At 40.5% G+C, this 27,029-nt stretch overlaps 1 protein-coding gene across 5 annotated transcripts in view; it reads right to left on the bottom strand.

The window, feature by feature from the left end:
- Positions 1-27,029, bottom strand: part of NCKAP5 (NCK associated protein 5) — a 968,925-nt gene that overhangs the window by 31,810 nt on the left and 910,086 nt on the right. For 4 of the 5 annotated variants that reach the window (XM_060622495.3, XM_060622496.3, XM_060622498.3 and 1 more), the window contains one exon: positions 24,146-24,282. In XM_060622495.3, coding sequence (XP_060478478.1) covers positions 24,146-24,282 — 137 coding nt within the window. Of the gene's footprint in view, positions 1-20,779; positions 20,913-24,145; positions 24,283-27,029 lie in introns of all 5 variants that reach the window. The other variant, XM_060622500.3, reaches the window with a different exon arrangement.

The raw sequence follows: 27,029 nt of genomic DNA, 5'->3' as shown, positions 1-27,029 counted from the left end.
TTAAAAAAAGCCCTCTCCAGTGCTCCATTTATCTATGCCCTGTTGCAAAAATACTTAAAAGTTTTAGATATACTTACTGTCTCCAATTCCTCTCATCCTACTTTCTTGAGTTCTTCCTAATCAGAACACCGACCTATCACTCAACTGCTATTTCTCCTGTCAAGATATTCAGTGTCCTTCAGATTACTCCAAAGGTTAATTTTCAGTATTATTTGACATACTTAATATCTTTTCCACCTTGAGAACTCTTTCATAATCATATCTTCATAGAAAAGTCTAGTCAGGTTTCATGTAAATTGCTGTGCAAAGTCTCAGTCGTATCAAATTCTGAATTAGGAGGTATTCACCTGTACATGGGAAATACTGGAAGGAAATGAAACAAATAATCAAGAAGAAGGAAGACCCAAGAGCTTGTCTTTAAAACTGATGATGCTCACATTTTAGAAGAGATGTCTGTAAGCTAGAAAAACCTTTAGAATTTGTATAGTCCAACACTTCTGTTTTATAATGAGGAAGACACTGAGGACCGGAGGAGTAGTGATTTCTCCATTGTTATAGAATGGCAGAGTTGGGACTAGCACCTAGGACTTCCACCTTGGAAAGCTTACTTTAAGCAGTTTACACTGCTATACCTCTGATATATATATATATATATATATATATATATATATATATATATACACACACACACACACATATATATGTATATGTATATACCTCTGATATATATATACATATATATGTATATATGTACATATATGCATATATATGTATATATGTATATATATGTATATGTGTGTGTTAATAAATACTTTAGAAACAATTATATAAATAGATATACAGAATAATATATGTACAAAATATATAAATATATATACATAGAAATATCACATATATACATATATATGTACGTATACAAGCATATAACATCTATGTATATATATTTTCTTAAGATTGGTTTCTCCTGAATGAAAGAAAGAGCTCATGCACTCCCTCTCTGTCCACTGCTCTCCTCTTAGATATCCCTACTTGCTCTCTGCGGGTCAAGCCCATCTTCCATTAAGACAGAGCTGATACTGAAGCAAAGGACTATAGGAAGCCCTTGATTTGGCAGACCACTGGCTGAATATAAAACTCACTGCCCTGTAGCACTTTTTTTGTTCTGCTGATGAAAAGAAGCTGAATCGGGGGATTAGGGAGACTTAGCTCTGGTGCTGGCAAACTCACTGTGTGACGTTGGATCTCATCTGAACCAAGAAGAGGCTGTATTAGGTAAAGTCTTCATTCTTCCCTTCTACCCTGAACTGCCCCACTGCAGGGTACCTAGAACCCCCAAGTTACCTATAACTTTTCCTCCTGATCTTTGCTCCCTCTCCATGATCTACTGCCACCTCAGCACTGAGCTTCTTGCCTACCTGATTGTCTGTCTTGATTAGCTGAACTGACTTCTATAGGTGGGATTACTGGACTATACGATCTGGGGTTTTTGCCAGCACCCTTCCTATCTAATTTGACTCTTGGTTCAGGCTACTGTTAGCTACTTCTCAGTATCCAACATGACATGAAAGAATGAATAAGCAATGGGGAAAGCTGGTCTTGTGAGGCAAGAGAGGCAATTCAAAAGAGCACTAGAGCAAAAGGAAAGACAATAAAAGGGAAGATGAAAAGAATGGCATTATGACACTCAAGCATAACACTCTCTGATACTGATTCTGGCCTAGAAGAATACAAGGAGCCTAGGGTAATATGTGACTTGTAACTAAAAAGAGTGTGGCATTTAATACTGATTAAGAGTCCATGAGGTGCCAGCGTGGCCCAGTCAGTTGATCATCTATCTGACCCTTTTTTTTTTTTTTTAATTTTTAAATGTTTATTTTGGAGAGAGAGACAGAGCATGAGCAGTGGAGGGGCAGAGAGAGAGGGAGACACAGAATCCAAAGTAGGCTCCAGGCTGTGGGCTGTCAGCACAGAGCCTGATGCAGGAGACCGACGTAGGAGCCCAATGCGGGGCTTGAGCTCACAAACTATGAGAGCATGACCTAAGCGGAAGTGGGAAGTTTAACCAACTGAGCCACCCAGGCACCCCTCTGACTCTTGATCTCAGCTCAGGTCTTGATCTCAGGGTTGTGAGATCCATGTTGGGCTCCACACTGGGTGTGAAGCCTGCTTAACAAGAAAATGAGTCCTTCTAACATCTAAGAAGGTTGCAAAAGGCAAAAATTGGAGGTAGATAATTTGTGGGTGTGCAACTCAAAAAAATGGAACACTGGAAAGTTCTAGAATTCTAGAGGTCTCAGATCAGGCTATTCTTTAATGGTCACTTTTCCTACAGTTATTTTAATATAAAAGAGATTTAAAAAACTTGGCTCTCAGATTCCCAGAATGGGATTAATCACAATCTAATATTCATGACAAATTATTGGACTACACATGGTCCTTTTTCATTAATGATATTTATTTATTATACTAAAGTGAATGACTGTGGAACCACTACCTAATCCAAGGACTAGGATGTTTTAAAATTGCTTATGTCTGCCTACTTTTTCTTCTGTATGCCATCCTGTGCCTTCCCTACATAAGTAACCACTATGATAAATCCTGTTATCATTTCTTGCTTTTCTCTTTGTTAGTTTTATCACATACATAGGTATGATAAATAATGTTGTTTAATTTTCTTGTTACTGAACTTTATAAACAGGGTATCATACTACAAGCATTCTTGTGAGACTTGCATTATTCATTAAATATGTTACTTAAATAATTCCATAGACTTGGTTCTATCTATGGTTCTTTCCATTTCCCTGTTGCATAATATTTTACTGTGTGAATATGGCACAATTTGTTTTTCCATTAACATGCCAATGAACATTCTGGAGGTTTCCAGATGTTTTTACAATTACAAACTGCTGTGGATAGCCTAGGACAACCTTCCTGGTACCCATGTGCTAGAAGATCACAAGGGCATGTTTCTAAGAGTGAAGTCAGTGGATAAAGGAGCATAAAAACAATCACCCTTAAACAACAATGCCAAATTCTTTTTCAAGGTGATTCTTATATTTACACTCTCAAAAGAAGTGCAAAAGAGATCTTGCAATTTATGTCCTTCTTCAACACAACACATTATTAGATTTTTAAATTTTTGTCAATTAAATACATATAAAATGGTATTTCAATGCTGTCTTCATAAAACTTTTCCTGATTACTAACCTAGTTAATCATCTCTTCATGTGTTTACTACCCATATAATTTTTTCTATTCTTTAAAATGCCTTTTCATGTTGTTGGACCTTTTATCTCTTAAATCCTTATCTTTTTCTTATTAACCTATAGGAAATCATTACATATGCATGGTGCTAATCTTTGTTAGCTATATGCAATGCCAGTCTCATTTCTTAGTTTGTATTCTGGATTTCTTTTTTCATAAGGTATCCACTGATGAACAGAAGTTCTTAATTTTCATGTGCTTTTAATGCTTTCTGCATCTGGTTTAAGCAACCTCTCTTTTTACTCAAGTCAAAAGGAATTTTTAAAAGTTATAGTTCTAGTTAATTGTTATTGTTATTAGAAATACAGTAAACTCTTTTATATTGATCTTGTGTCCAGTCACTTTGTAAAACTTTCCTGCTATTTCTAGTAAATTTTTTCAGTAAATTCTTTTGGGTTTTCTATGGACATATCTATAACATCTAAACTAAAGGAAAGAAATAGTGGTATACAAAAAGAAAAGAAAAAAAAAACAACTCCAAAAACCAAAAATATTTGATCACAAAAAAGGAAAGAAAGGAGATATAAGAAATGTGGAAACATAAAAAATGAATAAGCTACATGTTGTGAAATAATTAAAATGAATAAAGATGAAGAATAAAATAAATGAATATTTATTTAAACTGAATAAAGATGAATAAAGATGAAGAATAAAATAAAGAATAAAGATGAAAGAAGGGGAGATGATAAAAAATAAGAGTAGAAATCAATAACATAGGAATTAAAAATATTAGGTTTAGCAAAGTTAAAATTAATTCTTGGATGAGACTTAAAATTTGACAAATCAATGGTTAGCTTGATTTAAACAGAAAAGGTTAAATAACTTATATTATTAATAAAAAAGGGGATGTAACTACATATATAGTAGGGATTAAATGGATAATAAACAAATTCAATCAACTGGTGTATGTCAATAAACATGTAAACTTAGACCAAAGGTCCATATTCCCATAAAAATTTATATTATTTATCAGAACTGACAGAAGATGAAATAGAGAGCCTGAAAAACTTTATAACTTAATGAAATGGAAGCAATCACTAATCTTTCCACAAAGAATATATCAGGTCCATATATAAGTAAGTTTTTTTTACACTTTTTCAAGGATTAGATCATTCTAACTTATACAACTTCTTAAAAAATAACAGAAACAGGGAATACTCTCCACTCATTTTATATAACCAGTATTACTTTGGTAGTAAAGTACATGAAAGTACGAGGTAAAGAAAGCATAAGAAAATAACAACACTGAGCCATTTCAACCCATTTAATAAAATGAATTAATAATAAATAAAATAATAATAATTAAATGGGTTAATACATAAATATGGATGTAGAAATCTTTAGCAAACTATTAGCTAACTAAATTTATCAATACATACAAAATATATTATAATGTAGCTAGATTAGGTTAATCCCAAGGATGTAAAGCTGGTTTGACATTTAAAATATATAAATATCTTTTACTTTATTAAGAGATTAAAGGTAAAAATCACATGATTATCCAAATAGATGCATATATACCTTCTGATAAAAAAAATCAACATGAATAAATGATTAAATTAAAAAAAAAAAAACTAGGGTTCTTTGTTAACTAGGGTTAAAAGAAAATATCTCTAACCTGATAAAGTTAATTTACCAAAAAATAAAAGCAACAACCAAAAAAGTTATAATGAACATCATCATGCTAAGAAACATTGGAAGTAACCCCTTTAAAAACCAGCAATAAGACAAGAATGCCTATCATTGCCACTTCAACATTAACTGAAGCTTCTTTCTTCTAAAAGCATACATCCTTTTCAGAGAATCTCATATCAACCTTCCCTTTAAATGTAACTCTAGAAACAGGTGTTCATAGACGCAAGGTATAGTGTTCTGAAGAGGTAGAACACTACACCCTCCCCCAAAGTCATTATCAAATTTCTTTTCAAAAATAATGCTCAGCAGCATGGCACATTTTAACAGTCATTTAAAGAATGGAAAAAAAGAGGAAAAGTATAATTTTACATAGTTAGTTGTAAATCTAGGAGCATTATCCAGGCTAAATATCTTCTCATTCTGGGACCAAGGAATTAAACTCATTTTGCTTTTTCTTTTCCAACAAATGCAGAGCTTAAAGAGCGGTTTTAGCCCATAATTTTGTTCATCTTATGATCCAACTGGTATTATGCTGAAAAACATTTGTAATTTAACTGTATTATGTGTGTGAACTTTGCACTACAAGGAGAACTAAAGAGACATTTTATGGCACTGAAATGATAATTTTTTAAAGCCTTTTTTTTTTCCTTTTGAGAAAGGTATCAGAGAATCTGTTCATTTATGCTTTGGGTTTTTAGTGAAGAGAATGACTTATTTCAGGACCAATGCCTTTTGCTCATTTAACACATATTTATTAAGTGCCTCTTGTATGCCAGGCACTGTTCTAGGCACTGGTGATACAACAGTGAACAAAACAAAACATTCAGTCCTTATGTTGTTCAATGTCCAGAAACACATGAATGCTACTCAGTAACAAACAGGGCAAGGATGAGTCCAGGAGGGCCTAGAATAAGGGTCCCCTGTCCAATATGTGCTTTCTTCCTCTCTCTGAAAACCTTTCATTACTACATTTTAGGTACAAGAAAAGTGTCCAGATTTATCACCTTCCAGTCTTCTCTCACTGCTCCATACTAGAGCTACACCTCACCGAGTTTTTCTTGGTAAATTAATTTATAGTAATAACAATAGCCTGAACTGAAAGAGCATCTTTCAGAAAGGTATGTTGCATATGCTGTTTCATTAAAATCTTGCAGTTAGGTGTTATTATATTATTTGACAGAGGAGAAACTGAGGCTCAGAGAAGCTCAGTGATACTACATATTATGAATAGTAATTTGACTCTTAAGAATTCATGAACATTTTCTGTTATATCTGGTTGACTGATTCATTTTCTCATGCATGCATGCATTCATTCATGCATGCATTCATTCTTTCATTCACCATCTCAGCAAATGCTGAGTTATATATCAAAGAAAATTTTGGATTTCATGTTGTTGTCCCTGAATGCTGAGTGTAGTCTTTATCTACAATCCATCAATGCATGGATATTCCCCACCTATGTAACACTGTACAACCCAAATGTACGCACATTTTCCTTACCTCTTCCTTCACCAGTGTATGGCATAGAAAAACTCAATGAACAATAGTTTGAACAATTAGAGTTTTTTTCCAACAGAATAATATCATTTGTAAAGTGATGAATACCCTAATTACCTACTAATGGGAGAATCCAAGCAGAGGCTGAATAAGAATAGGATGAGGAAGATTCATTAAAGTATCCATTGAATGCCAGGAATTAGGAGACTGTGGCACAAAACAAAACAAAACTCTTCACCCTCATGGAACTTACATTCCAGTGATAGGGAAGGTAGATGAGAGGACTCACAAATTCTCTTCAAACATAAAATCTCTAGGTTATTAGACATGGGGAAAAAAGCAGAAAGAGAGAAAGTGAGTTTTTTGTTTGTTTTTCAGCAAAGGCTATAGGACAGATTCATATGTAAGCACAGATTCTGGGAAGAGTGACTGCAAATCCAAGCCTGTTCATTATCTGTGTCTGTGCTGACCCTCTGCTCACCTTTCAAACTCACTGGCACACATAGATCACAACCACTGCCAGTTGGCACCGGCTTTACATTACAAATTACTCTCATAAAACCATATGTCCTTCTGTTCTGTTAACTGCCGAGGGGGGAAGGCTGGCAGGCACTGCAAGTCACTGCCCTCTTCTGACCCTCTCTTCATTCCCCAGCTCACTCACTTGTCCATAGGAAAGATTCCCTTCTCCTTCATGCCCACTCAAACTTGACTCTTCAAGGCTCACCCTAGAAGTCCCTCCAGGAAGACACCATGACTACTTTATTCCTTTTGCTGGGAACCCTGTTGGCACTCAATGTCAAATGCACAGGCCATTCAGTTACCCAGGCCTTCAATAAACATTCAGTGAGCCCTTGCCATGTGCTAGAGATTCAGTATAAAAGGTCACAATTCCTGCCATTAAGAAACAAGTAGGGGAGACATATGAGGACCGTAGCAATTTGACAGTTATGGTAAGACTAGAGTACCTCGGGGGCACCTGGGTGGTTCAGTTGTTAAGCATCTGACTCTTGATTTTGGCTCAGGTCATGATCTCATGGTTTGTGGGATCAAGCTCCATGTCTCCATGTCAGGTTCTGTGCTGACAGTGTAGAGCCTACTTGGGATTCTCTCTCTCTCTCTCTCTCTCTCTCTCTCTCTCTCTGCCCCTCCTCTACTTGTGCACTTTCTCTATCCCCATTTCAAAAATAAATAAACATTAAAAAAAAAAAAAGAGGACACCTGGGTGGCTTAGTCTGTTAAGTGTCCAACTCTTGATTTTGGCTCAGGTCACAATCTCAGTTTATGGGATCAAGCCCTATGTTGGGCTCTGTGTGGAACGTGGAGCCTGCTTGGGATTCTCTCTCTCCCCCTCTCTCTGTCCCTCCCCTGCTCATGCTCACTCTCTTTCTCTTTCTCAAAAATAAATAAATTAAAAGAAACCCTTTATATGTTTTAAAAAAAAAAAAAAGACTAGAGTACCATGGAATCACAGAGGAGGGACAGAAGCCTAAATCTAGAGTTCTGACTTTGAATGCATCTACTCCACTTGAAATGAGAAATAAGACTTCATTTGACGTGGGAAGAAAGACACTATGATAGTTCAAAATGTAAAGTCACAGAGGAGTTATGAGAGGGGACAGGAGGGTATGGGTAGGGGTGGGAGGCCCTGTATCATCCTTTTGGGAACTTATTTATATGCAGCTGGTCTTATTAGTGGATTTTTTAAAAATAAAAGTATAATTTTCATACAATATTCTATAAGTTTCAGGTGTTCAACACATTGATTCAATATTTTTATGCATTACTAAATGATTCCCATGAAAAGTATAGTTATATCCCCATGACTTATTTATTTTATAACTGGAAGTTTGTATCCTATTTATTTATTTATTTAATGTTTATTTATTTACTTTGAGAGAGAGAGAGAGAGACAGAGACAGAGACAGAGACAGAGAAAATGAACATGAAGTGGGGGGGCACAAAGAGAGAGGAAGAGAGAGAATCTCAAGCAGGCTCCAAGCTCAGCATGGAGCCTGACGTGGTGCTCATTTTCAAAACTGAGAGATCGTGACCTGAGCTGATATCAGGAGGTAGATGCTTAACCAACTGAGCCACTCAGGAGCCCCTGTATTTCTTTTAATGTCCTTCACCCATTTCATCTGCCTCCCAACCCCTAGCCACTCTGGCAACCGACAGATAGTTTTCTGTATCTAGGAGTCCATTTTTGTTTTGTTATTTTGTTTTTTAGATTCCACATATAAGTGATATCATATGGTATTTGTCTTTCTCCCTGTGACTTGTTTCACTTAGCACGATACCCTCTAGGTCCATCCATGTTGTCACAAATGGAAATATCTCATTCTTTTTTATGGCTGAGTCATATTCCACTGCCTATCGCTACCACATCTTCTTTATTCATTCATCTATAGGTGCTTCCATATGTTGGCTATTGTAAATAGTGCTGCTATAAACATCAGAGTTCATGTATCTCAAGTTTATAATTTTTCTCTACAACTAGACTCTAAGCTCCATGTGGGGAGGACCATGTCTTGTGTTCCTTCTCTATTCCCCACAGAACTTAACTTAGTAATGATGCATGGTGAGTTTCTAAAAGTACTGAGTCTCCTCATAATCAGTATAAAAGGAGAGACTTTACTGTCTAATTGGCCTAAGATCCTTCTCTTGCACATTTAACTTCCTTTCCTTCCACATGTTCAGGCCTCTAATATAAGTGCTTCAAAGATCAGTTAGTAACAGAAGGATAGTACACTGTATGAATTACCCAGAAGGCTCTTGAAAACAAGCACTTCTTTATCTATACATAGGTCTTATGGTCCTTTTCCATCAATTAGGCCTCATGGTGAAATGACTTAACACAGCAAACTCCAAACTCCAGAATGTGGGGATAAAAGGCTCAGGCTGGTCAGTTAAATCCAGCCTTTAAATGTGGAACAAACTGGGATCTTTTTGTTTTACCCAGTTACCAAATTGTCTCCCTCATGTCATAAAAGAAATGGATTGACTTTTTCTTTTGTTAAATTATTCCTTTAAAACAAAACTGACTTGAAACAACTGGATAGTCAAATTAAGAAGTTAGAGCCATATGTGAGGAAATTTCCAAACTGTATGGGTACAAGAGTAAACATGAGGATTATTTTTTCCCAATAACTTTGGAGTGGGAAGGGGCTTGTCATAAAATAAGAGATTTATGAGCTTGTCCATATGAAAATAAAACCTTCTGCACTGCAAAGAGCATCATATGTGATGTCACAAGCAGATGAAAATCTGACAACATTTAGTTTGTATCATAAACAAAGGAATATCCCTAAACTGAGATGAAAAAAAGACTAACAAATCAATAGAAAATTGGGCAAAGGTAACAAACAGATGATTTACAGAAATAGAAACACCAGTGGCATTTAAGTAAGTTTAAACAAAAGTTCTCATCCTCACTCTTTTTAAAAACATTTTTAATGTTTATTTATATTTTGAGAGAGAGAGAGAGGCAGAATGTGAGTTGGGGGAGGGCAGAGAGAGACGGAGACATAGAATCCGAAGCAGGCTCCAGGCTCTGAGCTGTCAGCACAGAGCCCGACGCGGGGCTCAAACTCACAGACCGCGAGATCATGACCTGAGCCGAAGTCGGATGCTAAACCGACGGAGCCACCCAGGCACCCCTCACCCTCACTATTAATAAGAGACATCAAATTCAAACCATACTGGAAAATTATTTCTTCTGTGTAATATTGACAGGACACAGAAGTTGACCTTGAATTTGCAGGTGAGGCTTTGGGGAACAAGGCATGTTGATCACTGCAGGTGGATCTGAAAGCAGCACAAGTCCCCCGAAGATACATTCACTTTTTGACTCAACAGCCCTATTTGGGAATCTATTCCATAGAAAACTAGTTAAATTAATTATAACACAGCCACACAATATAGCTGTGCAAAAGAACATGGGAGACTTTTATGTGCTGACATAGAATGGTCTCCAGGATATACTGCTGAGTGGAAGAAAGCAAAATGAAACAAGATGCTGACAGTGTAGATAGTAAGCTTCCTTCTGAACACAAAATATTTATTTGCATTTGTTTGTTGTGCACAAAGACTGGGAGGATAAACAAAAAAACAGTAAAAATGGTTACCCCGTATGGGGCTAGAGGCACGGAGATTGAGAAGGGACTTCTGTGATCAATGCAATAAGATCAAAGTTTGAAAAATGACACCTGAGGGAGACTGCAAGACCTTCTCCAAATAGCGGAGACTGCTGAATACTGAAGCATGAAGCTTGACAAGTAAGCGAATGCAGCATTTGTGCTAGCATGTGTGATAGAACACTGGGCAGAGGGATGGGAAGACACCTGCTTGTTTCAAGTTTTGTATTTGAGTCCTTCCACACCTCTCAAAGAATCATGGGCACAGGATGCAATGAATGATGTCAGCACAGCTTCAGGCCTTCCCTAAAAATATTGATCCTATAGACTTTTCTACAGAATCCTAATTAAGGCTCAAGGAAGGTGGGGCGCCTGGGTGGCTCAGTCGGTTGGGCGTCCGACTTCAGCTCAGGTCACGATCTCACAGTTCATGAGTTCAAGCCCCGCGTCGGGCTCTGTGCTGACAGCTCAGAGCCTGGAGCCTGCTTCACATTCTGTGTCTCCTTCTCTCTCTGCCCCTTCCCTGCTCATGCTGTGTCTCTCTCTGTCTCAAAAATAAATAAACATTAAAAAAAATTTAAGGCTCAAGGAAGGCACCTGATGGTTTCTGGGGGCAGGGGCGTCCCAGGATGAAAAGGGTCAAAATGACATAATTATAGCACAGGATGGGCCAAACAAATCAAGAAGGTGAAAAAGACGAGAGGGGAAGAAAACACTCCTGAAAATGTTTTTGGGGGCTCATAAGCAGGGAAGCTGGGAGCCAACCACCAGCCTTCTCTGCCTGCACAAGAGGGAGAGCCAGCTTGGCCAATACCATGGAAAGGACGCTATCTCCTTTTCTAATTAAATTCCTTAAAGAGTGCGCTGATTTATTAATTTATAATAAAATCCCTGGTCTAATTAAAAATGGTACTTTCTCCCACCTGATGTAACTTCACCATATTTCTGATTCCCATGTAATTGAATCTGAAAACAATGATGCTGAGTGATAGCTTGGGATATTGCTACTTATTGTGAAAATAAATAATAAGGAAGGAGAATGCTGCTTGGCTTGTTTCAGGGAAGTTTAAATCACCTCTTTCTCACTTCGACTGAATTTTAACAACATTTAAAGATAATATGATATTTCCCATAATGAAACTGTATAATGTTGGCTAATTTATGGGAGAGGTTTACCTCTCTGAGGCTTTAGCATCCTGTTAATTTGGCCCACAGTTTGCAAGGTCTCTGAACTCCCCACCCCTATTTCATATCCTCAACCTTAAATTCCAGGATTTGTTTTTTTCTTTCAACCCATTGTACATAATACTGCTCATATTTATTTAGCACTCTACAAATTGGAAGACTTGTGACATCTATTGTCATGTCTGAACTGCTCTGGGAGAAGGAGGCAAGGTGGGCATCATGTGGCAGACAGAAGGGAGGCTCAGAAAAGTCAACACTGGTCATCCAGGATCACAAAGTCTATTTACACAGCTTGACCTAGAACCCAGGTGTCCTAACTCCTGATTGTGGGCATGTTTAACATTTCCAGCCAAATGACCAAAGCTTTTGGTTTCTAGGTTCCAAGAGATTCACAGGGCAGCTAGTTGTGTTATTCACTGAATGATGCTTGACAATTTTTCTTGGCAAAACTCCTGTTTGCTGCTTAGGAAGGAACAGTGTGTGTGTGTGTGTGTGTGTGTGTGTGTGTGTGTGTGTTTCCCCATGAACTCACCTGCTTGGTTGTACCGTATGTGTATGTTTCTAGGTTTCTGGCTGGTTGAGGAGGAGCAAATTGGCATGGGAGAATGTTAGAAATGATCCCTTTCTCTATCCTTGAAGTTTAAGAACAAAGCACTCTAAATAATTAGAATATACCCATCTTCTTTCCCTTCATACCTCAAAGGTTTGCATACCGTATTCCTGTTTTGCATACTATAATAATTACTTCTAGAAATAGTTACTTCTGAACACTAAGCCCCTTCTTTTTCCTACTTACCCCATTTCTTCAAGAGCCTTTCTTCTATTGACCTCAGCAGTTTTATTCCTGATATTTATGTTAATCTTCTAAGTCTTACACATTCAGAGCGAAGAGTTCTGGCAAGAGGCCCTTTCCAAATGTCACTATGTGCTTTTTAGCCAAAAATGAAACTCTAAGGTTCCCAAGGAAACCCAAACACCTGTTGACTATGTTTTTTCTTCACTTTTCATCTAATTGCAATTTACCTAATTCACTAGAGCAGTGTGAGGATTAACTGTCCTCTGGTTTCTTTCAAGTCTATAAAGGATTTCCGCCTCCTCAGGGCATATGTTCTCTAAGAGAGACAGAAATGAAATACTAATAAGAGATTTCATGTACAGCAGTCTCAAATAGTCTGTGCTCTGTGTTACCATTTCAGGCAGTTGGTGTCTCCCTACCACCCTCTGACAAAGGCTCTGGTCATGCGGTCAACAGCCCAGTGTGAAAGGCTCAGACAGACACATGAACTTCTTTTCAAAGCCCGTTGGAGGAAGTGCATTTTAACTACCCATTTAGGTGCTGAACCAGGCCTGGGGTGCCTGCTGGGAAGGCAGAGGGATTTGGCTGCTATCATATTTTGGCATAAATATTTGACAGCTTGTCCCTCCCAATGAACATTTCTGATGCCTTAAAGGGTAATCTTCCCTTGGCTTCTTCCCGGTATTGTTGACATTTTGTGCAGGATAATACTTGGTTATTGGGGGCTGCCCTTGTGCATTATGGGATGTTTAGCAGCCTCCGCAGGCTCCACACACCAGGTAAGAGTCCCCTACCTCTGAATGTGAAAATCCCAAATGTCTCCAGAGATTGTCAAATGTCTCCTGGGGGCACGACCATCCTGTCTGAAAGCCAAATCCTGTGTGAACACTCACGGTACTACTTGGATTATGGGCAACCTCTACAAAAAAGCCATCCTTCAATAGGCTCATGGGGCTGTCTTGGAGGTCCAGCAAGCGACACCCCCTTCTGCTCCCCCTGCATGAGGCTGAGAGGACACAGTTTCCCAAATGATGTGTCATCCAATTCACTGCTTAGATATTTTGTTTCAGATCCTTTGCCCAGTTTTCTTTCTACCCTGGCAGCCAAAGATGGCTAATTTGCACAGCATTAAGTATTATTTGCTCCCCCCACATATTCCACAACAACAAGGGATTTTTTACTTCGAAATTCTACTTTGCAAGCTCCTGTTTAAATGTTTCAGGCTACCACACATTTGAAGTTGAGAAGGTAGCACTGGGGGTGCTGTGGTAATGATTGGGGGGAGAACGTCCGTCAAAGAGTGACAAACTCCAGGAGGGGGGCGTCTCTTCCCTCCAAAATGTCTCATTAGGGTCCCAGACTTGGCCTCCCTCTCCTCTATATCCCACAGTCCAATTTAATTGAGCGACGGCCTCGCCACGGCACACTGCTCTTTCGACAGGAGGGTAAACTCATTCTGTCCATCATGACATTTGCTTTCTTAAGGGCTTCACAATATGCAGCTTAAATAATTAAATTCAGGTCACATCTCAGCCTCCCTTTTCAAGCTTGTCTGAAGGCACGGTGGGTTTTTATTTTTTTCTTCTGATGGTTACATTTTGACCATGTGATTTTTAGAAGCCAGTGGGGTTTTTGCTTCTTTGGTTTTATTGTTGTACATGACACTTCTTCCCACTGAAACCCCCAAACCTCAGCATAGTACAAACCCCCTCCAAAAGCTGAACAAGGGCTGTGGGTTTTCTGATGGTGGACAAAAGGTGACAGAGAGAAACTTGAGACCCTGGTTACTGTAAGGGTCTCAGAACAGCTTGCTTGTCATGGTCAGTACTTTTCATTTGTCACCCAGGAAAGTTTATTGCTAATAGATGAATCCCTTGTGTTTTATTGCCTGTGTCCATTTACCTTGAGTTGGGATGAGCTTGTCAAAAATAAAGCAAATCTTTAAAATGACCTAATAAGAGTGAAGTTCCAGGAAGGACTAAGGACAGCTCTTACCTGGAGTGTCCATTTTAAACAATAGATTTCTCTGGGGGAACCTGGGAGTGATTATAATGAGTTTGGATTTTGTTTAACCTAATGCTAATTTTGCACATTACAGAGATTTGTCATCTTTAAGTCATATGCCAGATAAATGCTTTAAAATAGATGCAACTTTGTGTGAATTTTCTATAATATAGCAAAATCTGATTGCTCTATTAATAGCCAAAGTCCTCGGCCTTGGGAAGGCAGGGTGGCAGAGTTTTTAAAATTCATCATCTCTGCATAATTAGTTGTGAATCTCTAAGTATTCAAGCTGAGGAATTAACCAGGACCTGGAGCTGTTATCCTTCAGGGTCCCTTTTAATATTGTTCCACAGTCATCATTTCCCTGTGTTTTTCTAATTACTGCAAAACCAATTGTTTTTAACTCAACTGCCCTAACTCTTTGCAATTTGTTGAATGTAATCACCTTCAAAGGAAGAAAGTACACTTCGTGTTCAGAAAATTGGAGCTTGATTAGATCAGCATCATCAGGTGGCTATGGGACCCTGGTTCTGAAGCTTCACTTATTTGACATGATCATTACATTTTGAGGGCATGGGGCTCAAGGAAGGAGGGAGTGTTCTTGAAAGTGAGCTCAAAAGTGTGATCCATAGATCCTCGTGGGATTTAATTTGGAGAAGCAGATTTATGAAAACTCAAAAGAAATAGGAATTTAGCTTTCTTACTCTGAGAAGCCAACAGTATGGCCTTGGGCAGTAGAACACAACTGTTTAGGGTCCTTGATGATCTCCTCACTTAGATGGTGCTTCAGGTTTAGAAGCATCCAGGGAGCAGCGCTGTCACTAACCTGGCCTCAACCCCCAGTGTCCAGCATTGGTATGGACACCAAGCAAGGGCCAAATAAACCAAAATGAACTAGTTTAGAGGCCAATCATCTTCTTTGCTTTTATTCTTTTGCCAGTCTCATTTACCTATCCAGTTATCCAGTTCAACATGGAAATTTTCAAAGAACAAATATGGCAAGAACAAAGGTTTTCAATCTTGATTTGTCTCTTTCAGATCTCAAGGGTATGATGCATTTTCATCAGTAAGACTGACTGTCTGTGACAACAATTCCCAAAGTGGGGAAGAGATTATGAAAATCAAGCCAGGGTTCATGGAGCCATATGAAAGAAACAAAAAAGCAACAGATTCTGAAATGCCTCCTCAGCACCCATGAAGAATCATCATTGAAGAATAAGCTAAAATTCTACATCCTTAAAAAAAAATGGAAAATGGATTCATTGCTTTCTCCAGCACAGCCACCAGGGAAAGAGAAATGTCCCAGTAGGTAGCAACTCTGGGTCTTTATTTCTCGGAACAAGGAAAAGTCCAAATGGAGCTTGATTAGAGGAGCTAACCAAAGGCCTTAAAAAGTTTTGAGAGTTAGTTATAATTTTATTGAATATTTATGATGCTGTTTAACATTTATTAAACTAGGCCTTGTGTTAAGTGCAGAACATAAATGAGGGGCAATCTTGGCATTAGTGAGAGAGTTTACTGTGCAAAGAAATAAGTACAATCTCAAGTGACGAGTGGCAGAAATAAAATCAGGGTATTACAGGAGAACAGACAAGGAAGAGTAATTGAGGTATGGCTGATGGAGGAGCATCTGGGAGGACTTCCTAGTCTGAACTGAATCTTAAAGACTAAGTTAGTAGGAGTTACGTGAAGGTTAGAGAAGAAAGGTATTGATATGAAAGATATTCCAGGAAGTGAGATCACAAGAGCAAAGGTATGGAAGACCCTAACAGCATCATGTATTCAGGACAGAGGGAGCATTCTGATGACACATAAAATTTAAGACAGAAAATGGAAAAAGATGAAGTAGGAAAGGCAAGGCCAAGGTGGGCCTTGCAAACCTTATGGAGGAGGAGATTGGATTTTTGTTTGTGGGTAATAGAGAGTCCTAGAAAAGCTTCCAGCAAAAGGAACAACATGATAGGATGATGCATTTGTGTGTGTGGGGGGGGGGTGGGACTGGCAAGAGGGCTGTGTGGACCAAGGAAGGCCCTACGGGGGCACTGGTAGAGGAGCTAGAAAGAGGGAATATTCGAGAAGTATGTGGTAGGGAAGCCAGCAGGCTCTCAGGACTGCCAGAATGTGGAAGGTGAGAGAAGGGTCCAGGAAAACTAACTTCACAGAGTATATTCCTAAAAGAAGGGCAAGACCATCAGTTAAGACAGAGAGCCTGGGAAGTAGACGTTTCTAGAGAGAAAAAGACCAGCTTCAGTTTGTACTTCTACCATTGAGGTACCTGGGGGGATTGGTAGTGGTGGTGCGCAGCCTGGTAGATGAGCTAGAAGCTTGAGAGACAAGCATCAGCTAGAGACTGTTATTTGATTTTTTACTAACCAGGTCCAGCAGGTTCGGCAGGGGTGAGACTCCCCTACCTCCCTTCAGAGATCGGGGCTCCATTGCTGCAGCTCGCTGGGTCTTGCCTCATCTGACATTCTGCCCCTGGCTTGCTCTCTCTCCCCATCCCCTTCCACCTCTGCCCCATGCTCATGCCTTCTCCAAGCCCCTGTATGCAGGAAAGAGGCAGGAATGTTTGTTATGCCCAGCTTGGCAAATGAGAGTGGGCATCTCTGTGGAAACAAAGCCAGAAAATTACTTCTGTTGGAAACCTCACCCGCTGGGCCACCTACCCAGCTCCTAAATCCTGCTCCTGCTGCTCTGCTCTAACAACCTGGACTTTTCAAATATATTTCAAAGTTAAGCTAAAGAAACCAACCTTGAAAGAAAAGACATGTATTTTTACTTTAGTGTTTTATGAGCCCGTAGGCAGGGTTTTGGAAAGTAGGTTTCTTTGGCCACATTCAGTATGATTTAAAGAAGCAAGTGGGGAGGAGAAACCAAGGGAATGTGGGGTCACAGGACACTCCGTTTGAAAGGAAAGGCTTCCCAGGCATGCTGTCATTGGCAGGGCAAGTGGCTAATGATCGAGCAGTTGCTTGGGGGAGGGGTTGGTGAGTAGCGTATGGGGTGCGAGGCAGAGGTCCCTGACTCTGCGTTTCCCACAAACCATGGAGGGAGAGACTGCCAATGTCAAGAGCCTTCCTCTACCTGTGGGAAATTGCAAGAAGCCAGGGAGAGAGGGCGTATTTGAGAAAGGACCATATCTTGGAGAACATCCAATAAAGCTTCCTGGTCTACTGGCAATTCCATTCTGCAGGGTGGGGACCTCTATTACAAAATCATGTTACTTAAACAGGGAAGGGTGGGTCACTTTCATAGGTGCATGTGATGAAAACCAGGCAAAATGGTGACTGGAAGGGAAGACAATCTTAACCACATATCCAGGACATGCATTCCTTGTAGTGTTTTTCTCTGAATCATTTCTATTTCCTTTTCAGATCAATTTTGCCAGCATTTAAGAAGTTAACACTGCTGCGTCCACCATACCTGCCCCTTCCTGGGGTTTCTTGGAAGCCAGCATGCACCCACAGCCACGCCAGCTGTCTGCATACGTTCTTTCTTCCTGGCAACACTGTCATCAGCCAGGATGAGCGGCCACCTGCTCTGTGAGGGTGTGTAGATGACACAGCTCTGGCAACAAGTTCACTATTAAAGGCAGAGGGCAGGTGCCAGGCTAGAGGAAAGCATCTTCTTGCTGGTGGTGCTGCTTCCAGAGTTACTCTACCTAGACCTTAGCTTCTTATCCAAAGAAGCACCATTCACTCAGAGGCTGCAGCAATACTATGAAAGGAGCCACTCCTCTCAGATGGGATTTGCTCTGGGTAGAGAGATTAGGATGAGCAAAGTGAGTATATTGAGAAAACAACTCAGTCTGAGACTCCCTTCCTTTTGCAAAAAGATCAAAAAGAAAAGTTAAAGGAACAAGTTCACTGTTTACCAGGATCCCTGGCCATCCCCTAATGTTCATTCCTGATTGCTTTGCATGACTCATTTAAACAGAGCAATGTTAAAATTTGCACCCTAAAGTAAGTTCTTTCATACTCCAGTAGCTGTTCATTGACACAGTTTGGTTTAATCTCTTTCTCTCTCTCTTTTATTTATTTATTTTGAGAGAAAGCACAAATGAGCACACATGAAGTGGGGGGAGGGGAGGGAGGGGAGGGAGGGGCAGAGAGAGAATCCCAAACAGGCTCCTCACTGTCAGCGAGGAACCCCATGCAGGACTTGATCCCACAAACCATGAGATCGTGGCCTAAGCCAAAATCAAGAGTCGGATGCCTAACCGACTGGGCCACCCACACACCCCTGGCTTAATCTGGTTTCCTTTTCCAAGATGTTTTCAAATTGCCTTTGGACCATCTTCCTCTTCCTCCACTTACTTCCCTCCAAACCCCACCCACCCCTACTCCCCACTGGAAGCCCACTGCCAGAGGGAGAGACAGGACCACTGAATGCAAAGCTTGTATCAAGCTACATATGGAATCATGGAACTCCCCCTCAACCTCTGACATCTTTCTACACCGGGCTCCTAAGACACCACACTTCCCTGGGTCTCCTGCTCACTCCCTACTTGCTTCTGCTCAGTTTCCTTTGGGGGCTGTTTCTTTTCTCCCTGACCTGTCAACTTGGGAGGACCAAGTCCTCTCTCTATCAATACTCCTTCCCCTCCTGGCCTCACTTGGATCTGCTATGTGCTGATGCTCAAATTTACATCTCTAGACCAGACCTCATCTGCTGAGCTGCAGATGCCTACAGTACGCTGCCTACCCAACACCTCCACCTGCTTCACAGGCAGCTCACACTGAGCATGTCCAAGATGCTTCCTCAAGCTCCAACCTCAGCCTTCTCCATTTCAGTCAGTCAGTCCCTGCCAGGACCCAAACATCAGATCCACCCTTGACTCTGCTTTTTCCTTTACCCCCACCCTTTAATCTATCAATAAATTATGTTGTCTTTTTAACTAGGTCTGGAATCAGACCATTCTCAGTCCCTGTGTTGTATTAGATGCATGTGGTTATTAATATTTAAGTTGAACTTAATTAAAATAAAAAATAATAAAATAGAGGAAAAAATGGAATGGGCCAAGTAAGAACTCATAAGAAAACAAGAGCAAAAATTAAATTTAAAAATTTAAAAATTAAATTTAAATTTCCTTACTTATACTAGCCACATTTCAAGTGCTTATGGGCCACATGTGGCTCGTGGCTCTGGTACTGGACAGTGCAGATGGAGAACATTTCCATCCCTGCAGAGAGCATTACTGGCCAGTGCTGGTCACTCCTTTTGCTGAGACCACCCTGTCCCAGTCACTAACATCTCTTGCCTGGATGACTATAATAGCCTCTGAGCTGATCTTGCTTCTTCAGTCTTCACGACATGGCAGCCAGAGTGATCCTTTGGAAATATCTCAGGTTATGCCTCTCCTCTGCCCAAGGTCATCTAAAGATCCCATGCATGGCTATCAGAGAAGAAGCAAAGTCCTCAGAATGGCATAGCCAGAATAGGCCCATATGTTATATTGCCAAGACTCTTGGAAACTGGAAACACATGCTTGATAGGTTTTCCCTAAAGCAATATATCAGTCTTGTTTTAAAAAAGAAAGTCATGCTTTCATCATATAATTGATAAATTAGTATTAGAAAAAAAGTTGATTAGTATGAACAAAATGATTCTCCATTGCATCACTGAAATATTTTGGACAATCCAGAGTAGATTACAAGGAAAGTAGATCCCAGATCCCAGTTTGTGTTATGGGTCCATCTGTCCTCCTGTAGCTATAAGGAAGGGCCATCTGAATATACACATTTTTAAATGCCTCGGGATGATGGTTTTTCTGCTGCCAATTCTGATTCAAGAAGAAAATACAGTGAGCAAGTCTGAACTTCACAAACAGATCTGTTCATAACAGCATGGCTCACAGGTGCAGAGCTACACAGCACGATATTAGTAAAAAGCCTGGAAGACTCCATCCATGGCTCACTGGATGATTTAACTTGCCAGAGGATGTAATTAAGAACAAAGTTATCTTTCTAGTCATTCCTTCATTACAGAGATAACTCAATTGGAGACTTTTTGGGAGTTGCCAGATTTGGAAATAAAATCCTTATAGACTGCACTGAAATGTCATGAAGATTATACCAGAAAACAAATTGATACACATAGACAATCTTCTGTACATAGCAGAAAATTAGATCTCAGGAGAAAACGCGGGGCTAAGATGTAAAGTCAAGGGTGGGGGCATGGAGGCAGAGTACTGTGAAAGGCAAAATCAGCGGCTTCCCAGAGAGAGAGGAGCCCCGAATGCCCAGGTGCTCCCAGAAATTACCTTGGGTGGCGCTCTTCATTGCTTTCACTAACTTGCCCCTTCCAGCTCCAAAACCATTATTTCCATAGTGCAGGTCACTGTCACTATCACTGCCACCACTGGCAGAGTACGCACACATTCTGGGTACCTTGTCCTGAATAAGTAATACGAGACTGTTAAGATTATTCACGCAAGTCAAAATGGGGCAGAACATCCTGTGAGAATGGCAAACAGTTCACAGTTGGCTGTCATTGTGCGCACAGAATTCCATTCTGCTGCCCCACCCCCAAGACCAACTCTGCTTTTCCTTTCTATCTGCCTCACGCCGAGCTGGCACAGTTTACTCAATTATTGGAGCTGCAGAAACAGGGCTGTGGTAATGAAGCCACTGACCACTCGGAAGCCATTGTCCCAAGCAGAGGAAAGTCCTTGCATTTACCCGCTCTGCATTTTGTACCCTTCTTTATGGGGTCTTATTTTTCTCAAGTGCCTATTATGAGCTGCTCTTTTAAGCCTAATGGCTTATTTGTTTAACTGATCTCAGCATTGGCTTTCGAGTATCAGAGGGTATGAAAAAAATCAACCTTAAGCACAAATGAATGCATGCTTGCCTAATTTATAATTTTCTTCTATCCCTTGAAAGGACAGGAGCCTTTAGAAGTGTGTGATTGCTAACCCGATATAATCCTTGAATCGATTGAAAGTTCATGGGTTGAGGGACTCAGTCTCCCCTCTTGTTCACATGCACACACAGCCTGAGTCTTGAGACATCACTGGTGTGGTGATGCGGCCTTGCCAGGAATTGCTGAGGTGGTTGATAGTGTACAAACCATTTCCCCTTTGTGCATAGAATCAGAATACTAGATCCAAGACTGCAACCCGGTGTAAGGAATTATAAAAGAATGTCTTTTAGGTTTGAAGGCTTTCCCATTAGAGCCCATTATACCTCACCCATCCTAGACAGTTCAGGTACAGATGTATGGGATGGGTCTCTAAAGTCTGTTAGGGAGGATGTCATTCAGTTGGAAATTATAAAAACTCATTTTAGGATGTAAGCTCCCTCAGCTAGGGTTACAAGTTCAAGCAACAATTCATTTCCTTTATACCTTCATTCATGTATTCATTCATTCACCCATTTAACAAATGTTTATTGAGTGTCTATTCTGTGCCAAGAGGTGTGGTAGTCTCTGGGGTTACAGAGCTCAATACAAGAGATACCAGTAGCCCAGCAAGGATGATGTCCTCATGGATAAGTGTCCTGGCTGTTCTACGGGAGCCCCACATCTAGAGTTCCAGCAGGACCTCAGTAACATTTTCTGGGTATGATAAGATGCACATTTTCATCTCTCCATTCAATAAACACTAGTGGAACCAGGCACTGTGCTGGTGCTAGAAATGTAAGCTAACTCTTGCTTCTAAATTTCCTTCCCTGGTAGTCAGCAAAGCAGGGTTCTAAGTTCCAAGCCACAGCAATCACTCTCTCAAATCAGAGCAGGATTTCCAGTGGGCAGAGCTGGGGCAGGATGAGGGAGAGAACCCCAGAGAGGGGTATGTATTTGGTGGGCATATATGTTGGGGGAAGAGTGTTCTTCCCTCACATACAGGGGGACAGCAGTCCCTGGGCTGGCACTCAGTTGTTATTACATTTACTTTCTTGGACTTGCCTAAACCTCTTTGCCACTGTCACCACCTGTTGTTTTTGAATGATTTCCCTTCCAACTCTGGGTGTCTTTAGGGTTTTCTCAACTTTCCAGTTCCCAAAGCAAGCACAGAGTCCTTGGGACAGCCCATGGACCAGCAGCATCAGCATCACCTGGGAATCTGTCAGAAATGCTTGGACCTCAACCCAACAGTACCAAATCAGACACGGTATGCATGGATCTATAGCTGTCCAGGTGATTCTGATGCCCACTCAAATTTGGGAATCATTGATTTGGAGGAGTCTTAACATTTTTATGTTTAAATTAAGGCATGATAGGGGCGCTGGGTGGCTCAGTCAGTTAAATGTCCGACTTCGGCCCAGGTCAGGATCTCACAGTTCCTGAGTTCAGGCCCCGCGTCAGGCTCTGTGCTGACAGCTTGGAGCCTGGAGCCTACTTCAGATTCTGTGTCTCCCTCTCTCTCTCTCTGCACCTCCCCAGCTCATGCTCGCACTCTGTCTCTGTCAAAAATAAATAAACTTAAAACAAATTTTAAATTAAGGCATGATAAAGTACACTGGCTTACTCTTTTCCCTCTTAGGCTCCTGCCTTAGAGAGGCTACCCTTCTGAGTGTTAGACATGGAATTCTGAGGGCTGAATTCTAGTCCTGACTCCTTTCCTGTGGACCCTGAGCATGGTCCAGCTTCTCTCTGGAGTTGTGTTCTCTGCTATAAATTGAGACTCTGGGCCCAGAGGATCTCTCTCTCTCTCCTTTTCCATAACACCATACTGAGGTGCTAAAGGCTGAAAGAAGGTTCGGCCCCAGTGACTGTGGGGGACCCCAGATGTGGGCTAATTTGGGTATCTTCTCAACATAAGTTGGTAGAAACTCTAGTAGAAATAGCAATGGGTGCTCCTAATGCCAAGTTTGGGAGAGGCAAAGGCAGCAGGAGTGGGAAGATTCAAGGAAGGGTGGGGGAAACTCTGATAATTGATCCATATGTTCCTCTTCCCCCACCTTGCCACTACCAGGTGCCACCAAAGACACTGAAGGGGCCCAGCCCCAGGAAGTTGAGAAACAGTGAACAGTTTGAATATGGCCCAGGTAACTAGCTGGAAAAGGTAAATAGGAGGAAGACTAGGAGAGAATATCAGGTAACCCCAAGGGATGATAGAATGTCCTTGAGCCATGGGCAACTTCCCAGGTCCAATCACACATCAGGAGGCATATGTGTGCCATCTCAGGGTGGATGAAGATCCCATAGCAAAACGATGGGACTGAAGACACAGAGATCTCACTGACACTCTGACACTGGCAAGTCACTGGCCTACCCCAGACCTCAGTTTATTCCTCCCTAAAAGAAGTATAATTATACCTCCTTTATCTGTCTCATAGGAGCAAGGTAAAGGTTAAAAAGTAAGAAGAAAATAATGAAAAAGTATCACTGAATCATTCTCAGTGGTGTTCTTATCTTGGGAATGTTCTATGCCACCTAGTCTGGACAGATCATCTATGCCTCAAGAATCTAGGTGCAGATCTGTGGAGGCGTTTCACTTCCTCCCAACAATCCATGCTATCACTTAATAATTCAGGCAAAAAGGTGAGCTGTGGACCTTAGTTTTTATTCACCGAGCCAATGGCAAATTTGATTCAAAAGTTGAATCTATTGTAAAAGTGTTTAAGGAGATCATTGTTCACCGTCGGGGCAATAAGTGGAGGTACCCTTCTGTCAGCCTCTCCCTTACCTGGGTCTCAGCCGTGGGGGCTGCACAGCCCCAGTCTGGAAGCTGCTCAGTTGCCATTGTGTTTTCAGCATATTCAAATGACGAGCAGGTCTGAGGCCTTGGCTCCGCTTCATTCTGCTTTTGGGAATTGATTTTTCCTAAATGAGAAAATGTACATCAAACCACAATCAGCTTTCTTGAACTCTTTACAAGTTCAGGGAGGGAAGTGAGGGAGACATTCAGGAAAAAAAAAAGTCCAAATACACTCAAAGCTGGGTAGCCCAACATTCTGTCCCCTGTAAATCTGTGCTAATTAAACATCTGCATTGCATGTTGTGTGTATCTGTAGAGGATGTCCACCTTGGAGAGCTGAAGGCAAACTTTCCCACAAAACGATGATAGACTTTTCACATTAGGAAGAGGTTAGGGGGAAAATCATTTGGGAAACAATGATTAGTCCTCAAATAGTGTTATCCATCAAATAACAAACAGGTTTCCTTTTTGGATCACTTCTCAGAGCCTTCATTGTGCTACTGGAAGTTGTCATGATGTCCAAAAACAGGATTTAAATTAGAAGCCCTTCCCAAAGATACTTGGGCAGGGAACCCTTATCTTCCTAGAATACCCATTATGGTCATTCCCAATGCACTCATAATGTACAACGGGAAACTTTGCTCTTAAAGATCTGGCAGGGCAGTGCTTCTCAAGCTTTTATGTGCATACGCACCAGCCGAGTTTTTGTTAAATTGCAGATTCTGAATCAGGAGGTCTAGAGTGCGGGTCTGAAAGTCTCCATTTCTGAAAAGCTCCCAGGCAATCCTGATCCCAACTAGCCGATGGATCACACTTTGAGTAGCAAGGGCGTAATTAGCAGGGAATGATTAAAGAAAGTGCCTCCATTACCCTTAATAGTAGATTAACCTGCAGAGTGTACTCCTTCCTTGTGCCAGAAAGGAGAATTGCTATTATTATCCTCCAGCCTCAGTGATTACCGACAGGACATGCTGTGATAGCCTCTCAACAGCATTCTGCTTGTGAGCAGAAGCGAAGTAATTGTATTTTCATCAGCACTGAGAGGTTTGTACAGTTACCTCTATTTTTGATAGGGGAATAAGTGAAAAACCAATTCAAATACAGGCATTAGGGGAGCCTAGGTGGCTCAGTCTGTTGAGCATCTGACTTCAGCTCAGGTCATGAACTCACGGTTCATGAGTTTTCAAGCCCCATGTCAGGCTCTGTGCTGACAGCTCGGAGCCTGGAGCCTGCTTCGGATTCTATGTCTCCCTCTCTCTCTGCTCCTCACCTGTTCACATTCTGTCTCTCTCTCAAAAATAAATAAAGATTAAAAAAATTAAAAAAAAAAAAACAAAGAGGGGCGCCTGAGTGGCTCAGTCGGTTAAGTGGCCGACTTCGGCTCAGGTCACGATCTTGCGGTGTGTGAGTTCAAGCCCCGCGTCGGGCTCTGTGCTGACAGTCAGAGCCTGGAGCCTGTTTCAGATTCTGTGTCTCCCTCTCTCTGACCCTCCCCCGTTCATGCTCTGTCTCTCTCTGTCTCACAAATAAATAAACGTTAAAAAAAATTAAAAAAACAAAACAAAACAAAAAACAAAGAAAACAAATACAGGAATTAAACAGGAAGTGACTCCTCCTCTAGGCAGGGATAACCTTACTCTCCTTTTGTTCCAGCTGGTTTTCCATTCCCTGGCTTTTTAATTGACTAACCAATGGCCATAGAGAAAAGAGAAGCCTTGGAAAGGCAGCCCTGCCTCTGGACCACAGTGATGGCATCATTTGATAGATAGGAAGCTTTGGGGTGGGAGACACAAAAATACCCTGCAGTTATGTTGACCTCACTCTCTACCATATACTACTTTTTTATAACTCTTCATGACAATTTAATTAAGACACAAACCTCCAAAATCCAGCACAGTGGATATTAGCAGTAAGATCAGAACAATCTCCTTCCAATCCCCTTCTTATGAAGCAATTCAAGGCTTGTGGTTTCTATTCAATTTGTTATAATGACAGTGTTTAATCATGAAGTCTACTTGGCAGCCCGCCGCTGAATTGAGGTCACACATGTGACTATTCAAGCATGGAGCATATAATCTATAACTAAGATCTTGCCCCTGAATCTCTGGAGGCTGTGTCATTAATTAACAATGCATTTATTTAAAAAATAATATGCATTACAGCCTTTTAAAATGTAGCCTTGGCTTGAAACGAGCAGAAGTTTGTGATGAAACATTCATGGCAGTTAGTATTATTGTATGAAGAACTCAGCCATGGGATTAGCTCAATCACATTTATTCAAAGATATTTAATTAAATGCCTTCTTTTCTAATTTCTCAAAAGCCTATAGTATAATTTCTACTTGTGGCTCCTTTCTAGTCATCAAATTATAAAAGAAAGTCTTTAGAGTTCTCGTTCATATGCTTATGCATGTCATAAATGCAACATAAGCCATGCAAGTTAAAAATTATTTAGTATCATCCTGCACTGCAATAAATATTTTTAATTTTGAGGGAACAATGAAAAAAAAAAAAAAAACTTTGACCCTTAGCCTGCTCCTGTCTTTAATCATGGAAGCTTGTTTCAATTGACGGTGACGAAGGGCGGTACGTCTCAGTGCAGAGGCTCATTCCACTGCATTGCAGCTAATGCACAATCTACTGCTGAGATATCAAACAAAGTTTTTTATAGTTCAACATATAAATATATTTGAGCAGGATGGGAATATGTCAGAAGACATACATTTCTGGTTAGAGGGCAAACAACATTTCAGCTAAATTTATGTCTTGAGGCTAACCTGGTCTATATTCAGATTTAGGTTTTACAAGATAAAATCCTATGGGTATGTTGTGTTTTTTTTTTCTCTTAATCAATTTATATATCCATATACCTG

This window comes from Panthera onca, chromosome C1 (assembly GCF_046562875.1).
Source record: "Panthera onca isolate mPanOnc1 chromosome C1, mPanOnc1 haplotype 2, whole genome shotgun sequence".
In the NCBI taxonomy this organism is placed as follows: domain Eukaryota; kingdom Metazoa; phylum Chordata; class Mammalia; order Carnivora; family Felidae; genus Panthera; species Panthera onca.
Note: the sequence above shows the minus strand (reverse complement) of the source record. Positions and strands in the feature narration are given on the sequence as shown.